Genomic DNA, 13091 nt, shown 5'->3' on the forward strand with positions numbered 1-13091 from the left:
ATCCGCGTATACGATTGGTGAAATTGATCTTATTTAATTATACAGTACCTACTATACTTCTAATCGCTTTTATCGCTTATTCTAATCGTTTCTTCACACAAATGAAAAATGAGTAAAAATAGATGCTTCTTATTATTGTTACAATATTTCCTCTCTTGAATTTGATTCAGTACAATGAGTACTGAAAATTGATGAACGCACTAATTGCAGATCGCAAAGTAGTTGTGTCCTTCGTTCGTTAATCGCGAGGAGAGGCACAGTGCCAGTGCGGAGAAGAACACGCAAGAAAAGAAGGGGGGAGAGAGAGGGAGGAAAGAGAAATATAATAAAAGAAGTCATGGCAGGAGCCTGCTTTAGCCAGGACAGATCCCGCCGGGACGATAACACGAGGACACATCGCCACCTCGGCGCGACGATCGTAAAACTTGGTCAGGTAAAGGTGCGGTCCGTTTGAGACCTGCTGCTAGGAGGACGGACAGGAGCTGGTTATAGGCTAGGTATTATAGTCCTGGACTGCTGTCGGTCTATCTCGCGAGGGATGCGCGTCCCGTACGCGTATCCTTCGGGGTGGTCCTGGCGACGACATCGGTTCATTAATCGGCCAAGATACCCGAGAAAAATGCGCTTTTACGACTACTCTCCCTTCCTCACTCTATCTCGCCTCGCTCTCCCTTTCTCTCTCGCCTTCTCTCTCTCTCTCTCTCTCTCTCGATCGCTGCCGGCTACGGGGTCTCTCTGCCAGTTTCGTGAGGGAGGCGCCCGGATGGGCTTATTAACGTTGCCGAGGAAGTCTCGAGAAAGGGAACTGGGTAATTATACGTAGGATTCGATTAACGCGACACTTCACAACGTTGTTTCGGGGTTTCGCTCCGGCCGACGGCCGGAAGTCTACGAATGCGACAACGAATTACACGAGTTCGAGGTACTGTGTATCTAAATGCCCTAGATTCTAGACGCTTTGAATTCTAATCGCTCGTAATCTATGCCTTGAATTCTGGATAGCTTGAATCCTCGTCTCCTTGGGGCCCCGAGTTCCTCGGATACCAAATTCCTCCGACTCTGAAGCCTTCGAGACTAGATCTTTGAATCCGAAATTTTTTATATTGCGAATTTTGCAAAATAGCGCCGATGAGGATGTTAACTAAGAGCTTTTAAATAAACGTGCTATGCTGCGTTGGATTATCGCATTTGTTAGCCCTATTTTCGTTAATCGACTCCGATCGAGTGCAAATTGCGTGACATAACTTGTAGCGATGGTGCAAGACTGCGCGTACGACGGTATAGTCACCGCATATGTGCGTACGCTGCGCGCAGAAGAAACATCGGTCGGGTAACGAGAGTGCTAATGAAGGATAGCCAAGTTCTTACGAGCCTCTCTTGAGACCAGCACCTGTCCCTCCCTTGGCACACGTGTTTTTCCGATGAATCGTACGCGCTCCAGTCCCTGGACTTCTTTCTGTCGCCTAATTTTTTACAAACCTCATATTATACGAAATGACATCAGTCGACATCAATCAGCGGATTCCATAGTTATTTCTAATAAGAGATTTTGTTTTATTTCAGAGAATAAAACTGTCTGCCAAAAAAAAAAGAGACCAAGTACTTACTAATCAGCGAACCTTTTTCACTCTCGATTAACGATAAATCTAAAGCTACTACTATCACGTTATTTAAGTCCCGGAAATTTTTCTCAGTCCGGCTTTTAATGCCTGCGGTTCGAAAGGAATCGTGCAGTTTTTGCGATGCCTCGTGTATCATTCTTCGCGAGCGGGGTCCATGCCACGAGACGCTCGTTCTCTTACTCGGCCAGGCGAGCGGGAACGATAAAGCACGGCGGTTTCGGAGCGTCTCGTGAGAAAACGACGCGCATTTTTAACGCGCGTCACGTCGGTACGCGCTTTCGTACGCGCGTGCACGCGCACGCATATACACGCGCGCGGGACGCTGCGGCCGACACACTGCGAAAAACACTAGCGCGGCTATTAATTCAGAGACCAGGGGACAGAGAGCGGAGGCCGGCAAAGGAACAAAATGAGCAAGGCTCCTCCCGGTTCCTCGGGGCCCTAAATAAAAGGAAGGAGAGAGAGATTTAAATAAAAGTAAATTCATGTTGCCGCGGTCGCGTGAACTACCCGGGCTCCGAGGATATGAGCCAGGGAATCCGCGGGATCCTTTCGCTTCCCTCGGGGGAACCCCCTCGCGGGAGAACCTGTCCGGCTGTCGGGATCGGCTTTCCTTCCTTTGCTCCTCTTTGCTCGTATCGCGCGCGCGCGCGCTTAACGCTTTTGCCGGATGTTATCTCGCGATCGCTACCACGGAGAACGGAAGAGAAAGACAAAAGAAAAGAGAACGTTGGAACGTTCACATTTCTACAATGTCTCCGGAAGATTGATAGATAAATGGACCAACGATACTTTACAACTATACGTCTTACAGAAAGAGAGAGAGAGAGAGGATTTGTTTAATCGCATAAATAATTCTTGTTAATTAAAAATTAACTTTTAAATAACCGGTTGAAATATATGTGCGTTTATATGAATATATAGCTAGAATGCCAGAATTAAGAAAACTTTTAATTAAAGGACGTTTAAACTTGTAATATCCAAAAATTGCATCAATTTAAAATTATTTCTGAATAGAATTTATTCTTACACTTATTCCGTGATACACAAAAATTTTCGACTTTGCAAGATCCTGGGAAACTTTTACTTTCTAGAAGACATTTCTTTCTTTTCTTTCCTCTTCTCGTATTCCAGTCGATAAATTTTAGTGGCCCTCATTTGCATATTGAGATTAAACGAGATACCAGAATGTAACTACCCAATTTATATATTATTCTTAAATTTACTTTTCGATCATATTTTTTTAAATAATCAGTGTATAAATGACACAATGAAGTTGTAAAAATTTTGAATATTTAATCGCGATAGTTCTAAATCTTCAAACCTCTCTTTCCTTTTCTACCCTTTTAACCCTTTTAACCTTTATGATTCTAGTTTCACGAATCGCAATAATTTACCTGTAAAATGAATTTTCCCAAAAATGTATTCTTCTTATTCTTTAACAATACTTGAAAAATATATTGGCTCTCGGATAATATTTCAAAGATATTACCGTTTCAGAATTCTCTCACAGTATTCTCGTTCTCAGAACGTCTTCGTTTTCCGAGAATGTGCTCTCAAGAATATTCTCGGTGCGCGCACCACTAGTTACAAGCGGTTTAATATTACCTAGGCGAGGTTGGTGCTGGAAAAAAGGAACATTACTTTCCCACCGGCCCGGGAAAGATAGCAAAACGGCGCTCGACACCCCACGGTGCACGGATGGGTGCTCGCCGAGGGCAGGAGCACGCCTGACCTCCCAGCAGACAAATTAAAATGATGCACAGACGATTCCACGCGTTACTCGCGAAAACTTCTTCCTTCTTGCTCGTCTCGAAACTATTTCAGGATACGCGAGGCTGAGCGAAATATTGTTTCGTCGGCGGTGTTTTTCGAGTTCTAGGAAAGGCTACTAGGCGACATCCGTGAAGGACCGACAAATCGAGAATCGAGTGATTCGAAGGGACTACTTGTTATTCGACAACTCGGAGGATTCGCTATACGAAGATCCGAGAATCTAGAGTCGGCAAGCTTAAACACGAAGCAAACTCAAGGACTAAGGGAGCAGAGATCCAAAAATTCAATCTAACCATCTAAATAAAAAAAATTATTTAGTAAAGTTTAAACGTTTATATAAACTAAATGTAAAATACCAAGTTGAAATAATGTTTATCTTTTTTCATAATGTGTTTAACTTGCTCCAAAGTTCGATTATTGTAGTGTTCCTTTGATAGTAAAAGCTAAATAAATATATTTTGCTCAATAAAGTCATCTTCTTGACTTAATTTATATGGCAGTAAAGAGTAGGTATTCATTCGCAGTAAAAGCGAAGAGAGTCGATGTAAAATACAGGCAAAACTTGTTATAAATAGCTACGTTTTTTTTTTTTTACCAAACGTGCTTAACTTAATGACAGTGGGTCTGTTTTTAATTGCTTCGGACGACTTAAGTACCGGGGACAGGCGGCCTGAGAATGGGGTTATAAAAATGTGTGAATGGACCACCTTCGAAATGTTGAATGTCGTAACGCATTTTATTAGCATTTTCGCACAATCTGTTACTTTATCTATTATAACGACAGATTCTATATCGCAGCATAGGTCAATTAATTAATCAGCGAGTGTAGCCGAATATAATCAACTCGTTTTACTTATTTACCTTTTGATGTATTCAAGCACTCAATTTTACCATTTTAAGAGATTATATATATATATTGTATGTATATTACTGTTATATTATAAACTGACTGTGAATTAATTTTATAAATTTTCATATCACTTATGATTATTATTCTTACTCTTATATTGCTATTCATTAGAGATTTTATTGTTCATTAAAGATATCTGTCGAGTTTAAATTTACTATCTTGCAATCCTAAAAATCAACAGAGTTTCCGATAACAGGATTAACTCCCATCATCTCAAGATCAAAAAAGAAGCTCGACTTACCCTGTCATACTGATGCGTCGCCGTCGCCGCCGGGAAGGGTTGAAACGGCGCCGGTCTGGCTGGGCTGTGGTGGGCCGCGTGCGGATTAGCGTGGGGGTGGTTGTGCGGGGCCGCATGGGGGTGGCTCGGATGCGGCGGCGGTGGCCGATGGGTCTGGTAGATGTAAGGATAATATTGATACATCACATCGGAGCAGCTCATCACCCCGCCCGGGCCCGGCACCCCAGAGCTGGCCTGCAGACTTGCGTACCCGAACGTCGCACCACCCTTTCGAACCACACCACTCCTGAACTCGTCCTCCAACTCCGCCGTTGGCTCACGCCGCGGTCGGATCAAACGTCCGAGATCATCCAAGGTCACTAAAGTTAGATCATCACTAAGGATAACGGCTCATGCTGCAGCATACAGCGATAGCGAGATAATTCAATGTATTATTGCCGAACAGCTTTCTTCGGATACCTTTACTCTAGCGTTTCTTCAATAGCTTATAATACGATCTCAATTCAAATATTCTAAATCACTCAGATATATTAGATTAACGATGTTTATAAAAAAATTGGATAGTTTGTATTATTGGCACCAACAGTCTTGTACTCTTTTAATTTTTACGTCGCTTGCAATCGTTCAAGATTCAGGATTCATCAAATAATACAGTATTAACCCACAAAGATGACGATGTACGTCTCGATATTTATCATCATTTATGATTTCTCATTCATCCAAGTGCAGTTTATATTATATAAATATATTATCATTTAAAAAATGATTAATCTTTCAGTATTATACAATCGCAAATGCTTTTGCGAAGGAAATAAAAGAGATAATTACGACAGATAAGATATTCGCCAGTCAATTACAATAAGATATTCTTGTCACTTAAGATCCCTCGTTCATCCAAGTGCAGTTTACATTGCCTAAATATACTGTCATTAAAAAATGTTTAATCTTTCAGTGTTTAGATACTCTCGTTTAGATACAATAATGATCATTTTTACTAAAATGCAGCGAAATATATCATAGTAAGCAATAAACAGTTTAGCAAAGAATGAATAGTTTTATATGTTCTTTCACGGAAACCACTAAATCACAGCGAATCACGAAACTACGTTGATAATTCTTCGAGATAGCTGAGACAATGGAAAAGACTGTACAAATCGATCGTTCTTCTTTTTTCCTCGATTAGCGCGTCGATTGAAGGCAAAAAGATTCGGATAGTTATCGTCAGCTAGATTTGTCAAATTGTCGAACATATCTCCGATTCAAGATTCCACGAAAAATGGACAAGACACATAAAGGTATCTAATAGCAATCCTTTTGTGTGTGACACTTCCTCTTCTTTATTTCTATATATTATCTTACTTTCCAAGATAGTCTTCTTCAATCTTTCTCCCAATAATTAATCTTCGTAACATTTTCTTTTTTCCCAAAACTTTTCTCTCCGATATCTTCCTTCTAAAAACTTTCTAATTTGGATCAATTGTCACTGATTTCAATATTATGTCGACCACTTGCTATGACGCGCACAATTTGACTCCATCACTCAGTTTAACAAATTCCAATTGTTCACAATTTACAGTTGTGCTCACAACTTACGTATGAAGCTTACCGTCTCGATAAAACTGTTTAATTTCTCTCCTTTATTAACACTTCATTGACATTTCACTTAACTAGTAACTACTGTCACCGTTCTCGTCACTTCATCTCATGTGTCAGACGCAAGATCAACTGAGGTTCAAAGTGACACGCGCTACTTGTGTTACAATATGTTTCATCCGAATTATACTATTTTTTTTTCTCTAAAAATTAGGTCTATTCTCGATGATGTCCTCTTCAATGGTAAAATCACGATTGTCCAATCGCGACACGTTCAGATTCAACGCAAACGACAGGCGATCCTCTTGAAGAACGAGAGAATGACCGGTTGGCGAACGAGGAGCGAGCCTTCACCCTCGCAACGTGAGCGGAGCGTGTCGCCGATAGTGGTGTGTCTCTCATGGGTGAACACAGACTGAAACCCCCCGTACGCGACACCGTGTGTCACCCTCTCTCCATAGAACCTCTCGCTGTCTTTTTCTAGAGCCGTCCCCGTCGCCGTCGTTTTCGAGCGCGGAACGGCTGACGCCGGTATTCTCTTTCCCCTTTACCATCACCCCAACACGTTGAGACCGCGACGGTAGGATCCGCCTCCTGGCAGTGCCAACATCGGCCAATCGCCGTGCCCGATTGTCAGGGCCAATCGCACTTGGCCTGCCACTACCACGAGCTCTCCCCGTATTGATCCCACAATGAACCCGACTGCAGCTGTGGTATTAAGAAGTTCGTACTCGGGTTAAACCACCCCCGCCTAAACCTCCTCCGCTCCCTGCCCTCCCCCCCTTCCTCGCTCCGGCTTCTTCGTGGTCTTCATCCTCCGCTACGGCCTTCCTTCTATCCCGGGCAACCATCCCCCGCAGCGCGCATAATGAGTCTTAATTAACAGTTTCGCGGTGTTTTGGGAAGCTTAATTTGCCGCGGTGAAAAGGGAAGAGAGAGAGAGAGAGAGAGAGAGAGAGAGAGAGAGAGAGAGAAGAAAAGAAAGAGAAGAAAGAGGGAGAAGAAGATGGCGTCTTCAAGACAGAATTCTTACGAAAATGTTACTGTCGTAGAAATTGCATCTTTACGCAGCACCGACCGCTCGACTTCAGTCTGATCTTACATTATGTTTGGCACAATTTTCAAGGCGAATAAAATTTTAAACTTTATAGGATAATTGAGGAAAAAGAGAGACATATTCCATTAATTTTTAATGCTAAAAAAATTAATCCAAGAACGGTCATTTTTACACCCCAGTGTCGAAAAAATAAAGCTTACGTAACAGTAATTTTAATATATGTTTCTTTCGTTTTTTAAATATTTTTTTGGTTTTTCTTTACTTTTTTCAGAAAATATTGAGTAAATCTATATACATACTGTTCTAAAATACTAATAAATTATAGAACAATGAAAAGTATGCAATATGTAATTAATAACAATGATTTTTAATTGGTGTAAAAAACGCCAGATGACCGTTCCCGAGTTAAAAGTAATGCTAAAAAAGATTGAAGACAGAGTATGGTCGTCGCACAAAAATAATACGTAAAATCGTTTCGAAAATGCACATAACAGGATGCTGGGTTTCGAATATTGTTTATTACTCATTATCATTATTTAATGATTATACATACACTTGCTAAAACAAATACTGTAATTAAAGATATTAAAAGTATATACATTCTACTTATTCAGTCGCTTTGATCACATTTGCAATTCTATTACGTAAATATATGTTTACATTCATATGTAATATTTATTTACATATAAATATATGTTTACATTCATATGTAAATATTTCCCAGAAAATGCTATTACTCCACCTCCTCCCTCCCACACACACACATTGCACATATGTACTTATTCACACATACCTCGCTCGCTGTCGCGATCTCGGAAGCGACGTTTTCGGTTGAAGCCGACAGTTTTCGTGTAGCTATTATATGAAATAAAGCTCAGAAAATTAACTCAGTATCGCGGTCTACGTCACCTTAATTATTTCTTCCGATCTCGATAATTCCGACCATAATTCACCCGATAATTCACCAGTGACCAAATCGGTTTACCGCGTATTAACAACTATTCGTTAAACAGTTTCTTTTTCGCAAGTTTTTCCAGTCTTGTATAATTTTTTTTGTTTACAAGTTTTTTAGCTTTTTTTGAGAGCCACGACCTCTTTTCTCGCCTAACAGCCAAGGGGTTAATTTGATCGGCTTCCCGCCTGAAACGGATGCCAGCGGTCGCGCCTACCGCGGGCTCGATTCCACGACCGTTTGCACGTCGCTGAAGATCCGCGAAATCAGTGAAGAAACTATTTCCCCTTTGTGTTTCAGCATCAAAACGGAGGCGCGGCTCCACGTGTCCGCCCGCTTCCCTTCTCCAGCTATATCTGCCGCCGGTTCCGAAGTTCCGGGGGAAACTACGGTACGTGCCCGGCTGGAAAGTGTAGGAGCTGAAGTAATCGTTCTCGTCTATCAGGTGCAAATTGTTCGATAGGGCATTAGGTTGCGATTGAGGCCCGGGAATCACCTTGTCATCCTCACCGAGATCGACGATGGGATCGTTGTCGAAAAGAACAAGTCGAAGATTTTCGTTGTCGTCGAAGGACAATTGCGGAGTATTCTTTAAGTTTGCAACGATCGAGCCCTGAGGATCGGCCTCGCGACGAAACCGATACGGTGTCGTCTAAATAATATTTATAATAAAATGTTTATAAAAATATAATTATAAAACTATATTTATATAAAACTAAATGTGTGTTCCTATAGTGCTTCTAAACTTGTCATAAAATATTTTTAAATATGTCAAACAATTATCTTTCTATAAATTTTGAACAATGACAAAATTTATATAGAACGCATGTAAATTAGGAAGAATATATAACTAAATATTGTTAAATGCACATAATACAATCAATTAGCAAGAAATTACAATCGAGAAAAGGACGGAGAGAAAATTATTAATTAAATTATGAAAATATTTACGAATATTTTGGTATTGATGGGCCAGTATTGTCCTCTTTTTCTGGCGGTTGTGTACGCAACGACGCAAGATAAGACCAAAACGAGAGCGAGTAGATTCATCTTGACTATCAATTGAAGAAGGAAGAGAAGAGATTACAAGCGAGAGCAACATAAGTCGCTCCCACTAAGCGCAGATGTGACTGTGTCGAAAGGAGGCTGAGCGCTTAAATAAGGCTTCATATCTTTAAATCTACGTCACTGCCGCGGGATCTCCGTCTCTTTATTTTTACAATTTTTACCTCGCAGAAGCAACAACTGCTGCATTCAATGCCTTCGCGAGACAAAATGAGGGATTCCCGGTTCCCGGTAGTCGTGATGCTTTTATGACCTCTGCGCTTCGATTATCGCTATATTAACTTTTCTCATCGTTATCTCACTTACGATAATATGCGTACATAAGCGTGTATTTACATGGTTTTGCATTTATGATATTATTTGCCTTGTATATCGAACTTTTCCAGGTATTTGAAAGCATGTATGCAATTTACATTTTTGTATCAAAAGTGATCCAAGACATAAAATGTGGAAAATAACTCTTGCTTTTAGATTTTAGCATTTTAGGGCAAGCGAATTCCTATTTCGGAACAGCACCTATTTCGGAACACTTTAATTTTTCTCACGTTAGCCGTCACGTAATGTCAAATTTTGATGTTGGTGACAAAGACAATGCTCTTTGTCACCAACATCCAAATTTGACATTACGTGACGGCTAATGTGAGAAAAATTAAAGTGTTCCGAAATAGGTGCTGTTCCCTATTCTAAAGATTTTGATAGTAATGTTATAAAGAGTATAACTCAGTGAAAGTATAAACATCTTATCAAATAAAAAATGGAATAGATCGATATTTTAAAAATATTTTTCAGGACATAAGTGCGAAAGCATATAAATACATTTTGCTCATCTTAATAAATATGATATATTTTCAGTAATAATAATTTATCTAAATTATCTAAATCTGTTACTACCGTTATATTCATTATCTAAATAAAAAAATTAATTAAATAATTTGTATGACTACACGTTGCATTTAATCTGCTCGTATATGGTCGAAATAAATTAAACAAAAAGATCATTAGTCATATCATTAGAAACGCAAGTGCGATTTAGGTATGTATGACCACTGCAGTTCAAAACATTAAGGAAAATACGTCTAGATAGCGAAAGGCGTTATTTACTGCGCGAGGGTTCCCCGGAGCGAGAGAATGTCGCGTGAGCTCAACTCACAGGCGCGCTCACTAAATTTGCTACTGGGTATTACCCAGAACGATAAGTGATGCAACGGGACTATTGAGGAAAAATTGAGTACATCCCCGGGATTCTGAAATTCGTATATAAGCAACCGATGCAAGGCGAACAGGCATCAGAAGTTGTTTCACGCTTCAAGCGAAAACATTTCTTTACTTTCACAAAGGAATAGTTAGTCATCATGAAGCTGCTAGTTTTTGTGTTGGCCTTGTCGTGCGCTGTCCTCTACACGAGCGCTAGCTTGTCAAAGGAAACATTGCCGCTGCGATCAACCGATCCAGTTCTTCCATCACATGTAAGTAGTTGTTATTATTTAAATAAGTAATTTACTATTCAAGTAAACCGAAAATAAGTTTACTTTAAACACGAGTTGATAGTTAAAGAAATTATATTTTCTTAATTTATATTGAGCTACTTAAATATTTGAAGACAACATCATATTCAAAATAAGTTTTAAATAACTATATATGAATAAATAGTCTTCTTCTAAGCATTAAATATTGGCTCGCCTGGCACTTAGCGTGACAAATTGATGATACGTGACTATGCATTCATTATAGCATGTTGCACCGTAATTACTTTACATTTCGCGTGACTCACAAAGACACTTGTCGCACTTGTTGGAAATTGTCATTAAATCGGAATTTCTTGCTTTGAAAAGTATCTTTGTGAGACACTCTTGAATAATTTTCGTCACCTGTATATACTTCTGTATAACTTATCCAGATAAATAAATCGGACTTTATTGTATATGCACACACATATACACACATACTTATACGTACAAAAGAATTATATTTTCAAGAATATTGATTTTTTTCTTCTAGGAACTTTATCGTCGCCAAGCGAACTTCCAGCTTCAGGAGCCAAAAAGAGGTTCGATAACGTTTCAAGGGACGCAGCCTCTAAGTGGTCCGCAGCGTCAACCAACTTGGGATCTCAACGCCAATGCCAATGTCTTTAACAACGGCCGCACAACTGCGGACGTTTATGGAGGACTAGGTAAAGTACCTGGACAACGAGTGCAGCCGCACTTCGGCATCCAGGCTGAGAGAAACTTTGGCAAAAACGGTTTCATCAGAGGTCAGACCGAATTTCAACAAGGCCCGCGAGGTCGACTCTCTCCTTCAGTTGGCGTAACTGGTGGCTTCCGATTCAGAAGAGAGGCCGAACCTCAAGGAACTTCTCTAAGCTTCCATGGAACGCAACCTCTGAGCGGTCCGCAGCGTCAACCTACCTGGGATCTCAACGCTAATCGTAACATCTTGAATAATGGCCACTCAACCGCGGACGTCTACGGGGGATTGGGTAAAGTACCTGGACAACGAGTGCAACCGCACGTCGGCATTCAGGCCGAGAGAAACTTTGGCAACGGTTTCGTCAGAGGTCATGGTCAACTTCAGCCGGGTCGAGGAGGCCACGGTGTTTCTCCTTCGATTGGTATTAATGGTGGCTTCCGATTCAGGAGAGAGGCCGAACCTCAAGGAACTTCTCTAAGCTTCCAGGGAACGCAACCTCTGAGCGGTCCGCAGCGTCAACCTACCTGGGATCTCAACGCTAATCGTAACATCTTGAATAATGGCCACTCAACCGCGGACGTCTACGGGGGATTGGGTAAAGTACCTGGACAACGAGTGCAACCGCACGTCGGCATTCAGGCCGAGAGAAACTTTGGCAACGGTTTCGTCAGAGGTCATGGTCAACTTCAGCCGGGTCGAGGAGGCCACGGTGTTTCTCCTTCGATTGGTATTAATGGTGGCTTCCGATTCAGGAGAGAGGCCGAACCTCAAGGAACTTCTCTAAGCTTCCAGGGAACGCAACCTCTGAGCGGTCCAATGCGTCAGCCCAGCTGGGATCTCAACGTTAATCGTAACATCTTAGATAACGGCCGTACAAGCGCCGGTGTTTACGGAGGATTAAATAAAGTTCCTGGACAACGAGTGCAGCCGCACTTCGGCATCCAGGCTGAGAGAAACTTCAACAACGGTTTCATCAGGGGTCATACTCAATTTCAACCAGGCCCGCGAGGTAGACTTTCTCCCTCAGTCGGTGTAACTGGTGGCTTTCGATTCAGAAGAGAGGCCGAACCTCAAGGAACTTCACTAAGCTTCCAGGGAACGCAACCTCTGAGCGGTCCAATGCGTCAACCTACCTGGGATCTCAACGCTAATCGTAACATCTTGAATAATGGCCACTCAACCGCGGACGTCTACGGGGGATTGGGTAAAGTACCTGGACAACGAGTGCAACCGCACGTCGGTTTCCAGGCTGAGAGGAACTTTGGCAACGGTTTCATCAGAGGTCATGGTCAGCTTCAGCCGGGTCGAGGAGGCCACGGTGTCTCCCCTTCGATTGGTATCAATGGTGGTTTTCGATTCAGGAGAGATACCGAAGATGTTGATGAAGTAGAGCCCGAAGATGCTGATGAAGTAGAGCCCACCGAAGAATATTAAAAAAATTTCAGGCTATCACTTAAATGGCCTGATATTTTATAGGAAATTTATAAAAAAACTGCCGTTTAAGTTAATTTTCTTTAAACTGTAAAGTTTTATATACTATATACTACTTATTTATATACTACATATGTATTATTCTGTATATTATTTTGAGATTATTATTTTTTGAGGCTATTTTATGAAATATATATATAGTTATTTGATGTCAGTTATTTTAAAATAAATAAATAAATAAATGAAATTTTATC

General features: G+C 41.0%; 3 protein-coding genes across 8 annotated transcripts in view; 1 reads left to right on the plus strand and 2 right to left on the minus strand.

The window, feature by feature from the left end:
• The window catches only part of Vg (transcription factor vestigial), a 45410-nt gene extending 38585 nt beyond the window's left edge, over positions 1 to 6825 (minus strand). Inside the window, exons 1-2 of one of the 6 annotated variants that reach the window (XM_071701444.1) lie at positions 5909 to 6819; positions 4550 to 5472 (exon numbers count right to left, since the gene is read on the minus strand). In XM_071701444.1, coding sequence (XP_071557545.1) covers positions 4550 to 4750 — 201 coding nt within the window. In that variant the 5' untranslated portion in view covers positions 4751 to 5472; positions 5909 to 6819. Of the gene's footprint in view, positions 1 to 4549 lie in introns of all 6 variants that reach the window. The other 5 variants (XM_071701443.1, XM_071701447.1, XM_071701445.1 and 2 more) reach the window with 5 other exon arrangements.
• Positions 6826 to 7697: 872 nt separating this feature from the next.
• On the minus strand, positions 7698 to 9725 carry LOC139769919 (uncharacterized). The gene is made up of 2 exons (XM_071701456.1): positions 9103 to 9725; positions 7698 to 8803 (listed from the first exon to the last, which is right to left on the minus strand). The coding sequence occupies exons 1-2, from the start codon at positions 9199 to 9201 to the stop codon at positions 8198 to 8200; spliced, it is 705 nt and encodes a 234-aa protein (XP_071557557.1). The 5' UTR covers positions 9202 to 9725; the 3' UTR covers positions 7698 to 8197.
• Positions 9726 to 10513: 788 nt separating this feature from the next.
• On the plus strand, positions 10514 to 12969 carry LOC139769916 (uncharacterized). The gene is made up of 2 exons (XM_071701449.1): positions 10514 to 10682; positions 11215 to 12969. The coding sequence occupies exons 1-2, from the start codon at positions 10569 to 10571 to the stop codon at positions 12838 to 12840; spliced, it is 1740 nt and encodes a 579-aa protein (XP_071557550.1). The 5' UTR covers positions 10514 to 10568; the 3' UTR covers positions 12841 to 12969.
• The last annotated feature ends 122 nt before the right edge of the window (positions 12970 to 13091 follow it).

Source organism: Temnothorax nylanderi, unplaced genomic scaffold (assembly GCF_030848795.1).
Source record: "Temnothorax nylanderi isolate EJ_2023f unplaced genomic scaffold, tnyl_v1.0 TNYL_tig0025_pilon, whole genome shotgun sequence".
Classification (NCBI taxonomy): Eukaryota; Metazoa; Arthropoda; class Insecta; order Hymenoptera; family Formicidae; genus Temnothorax; species Temnothorax nylanderi.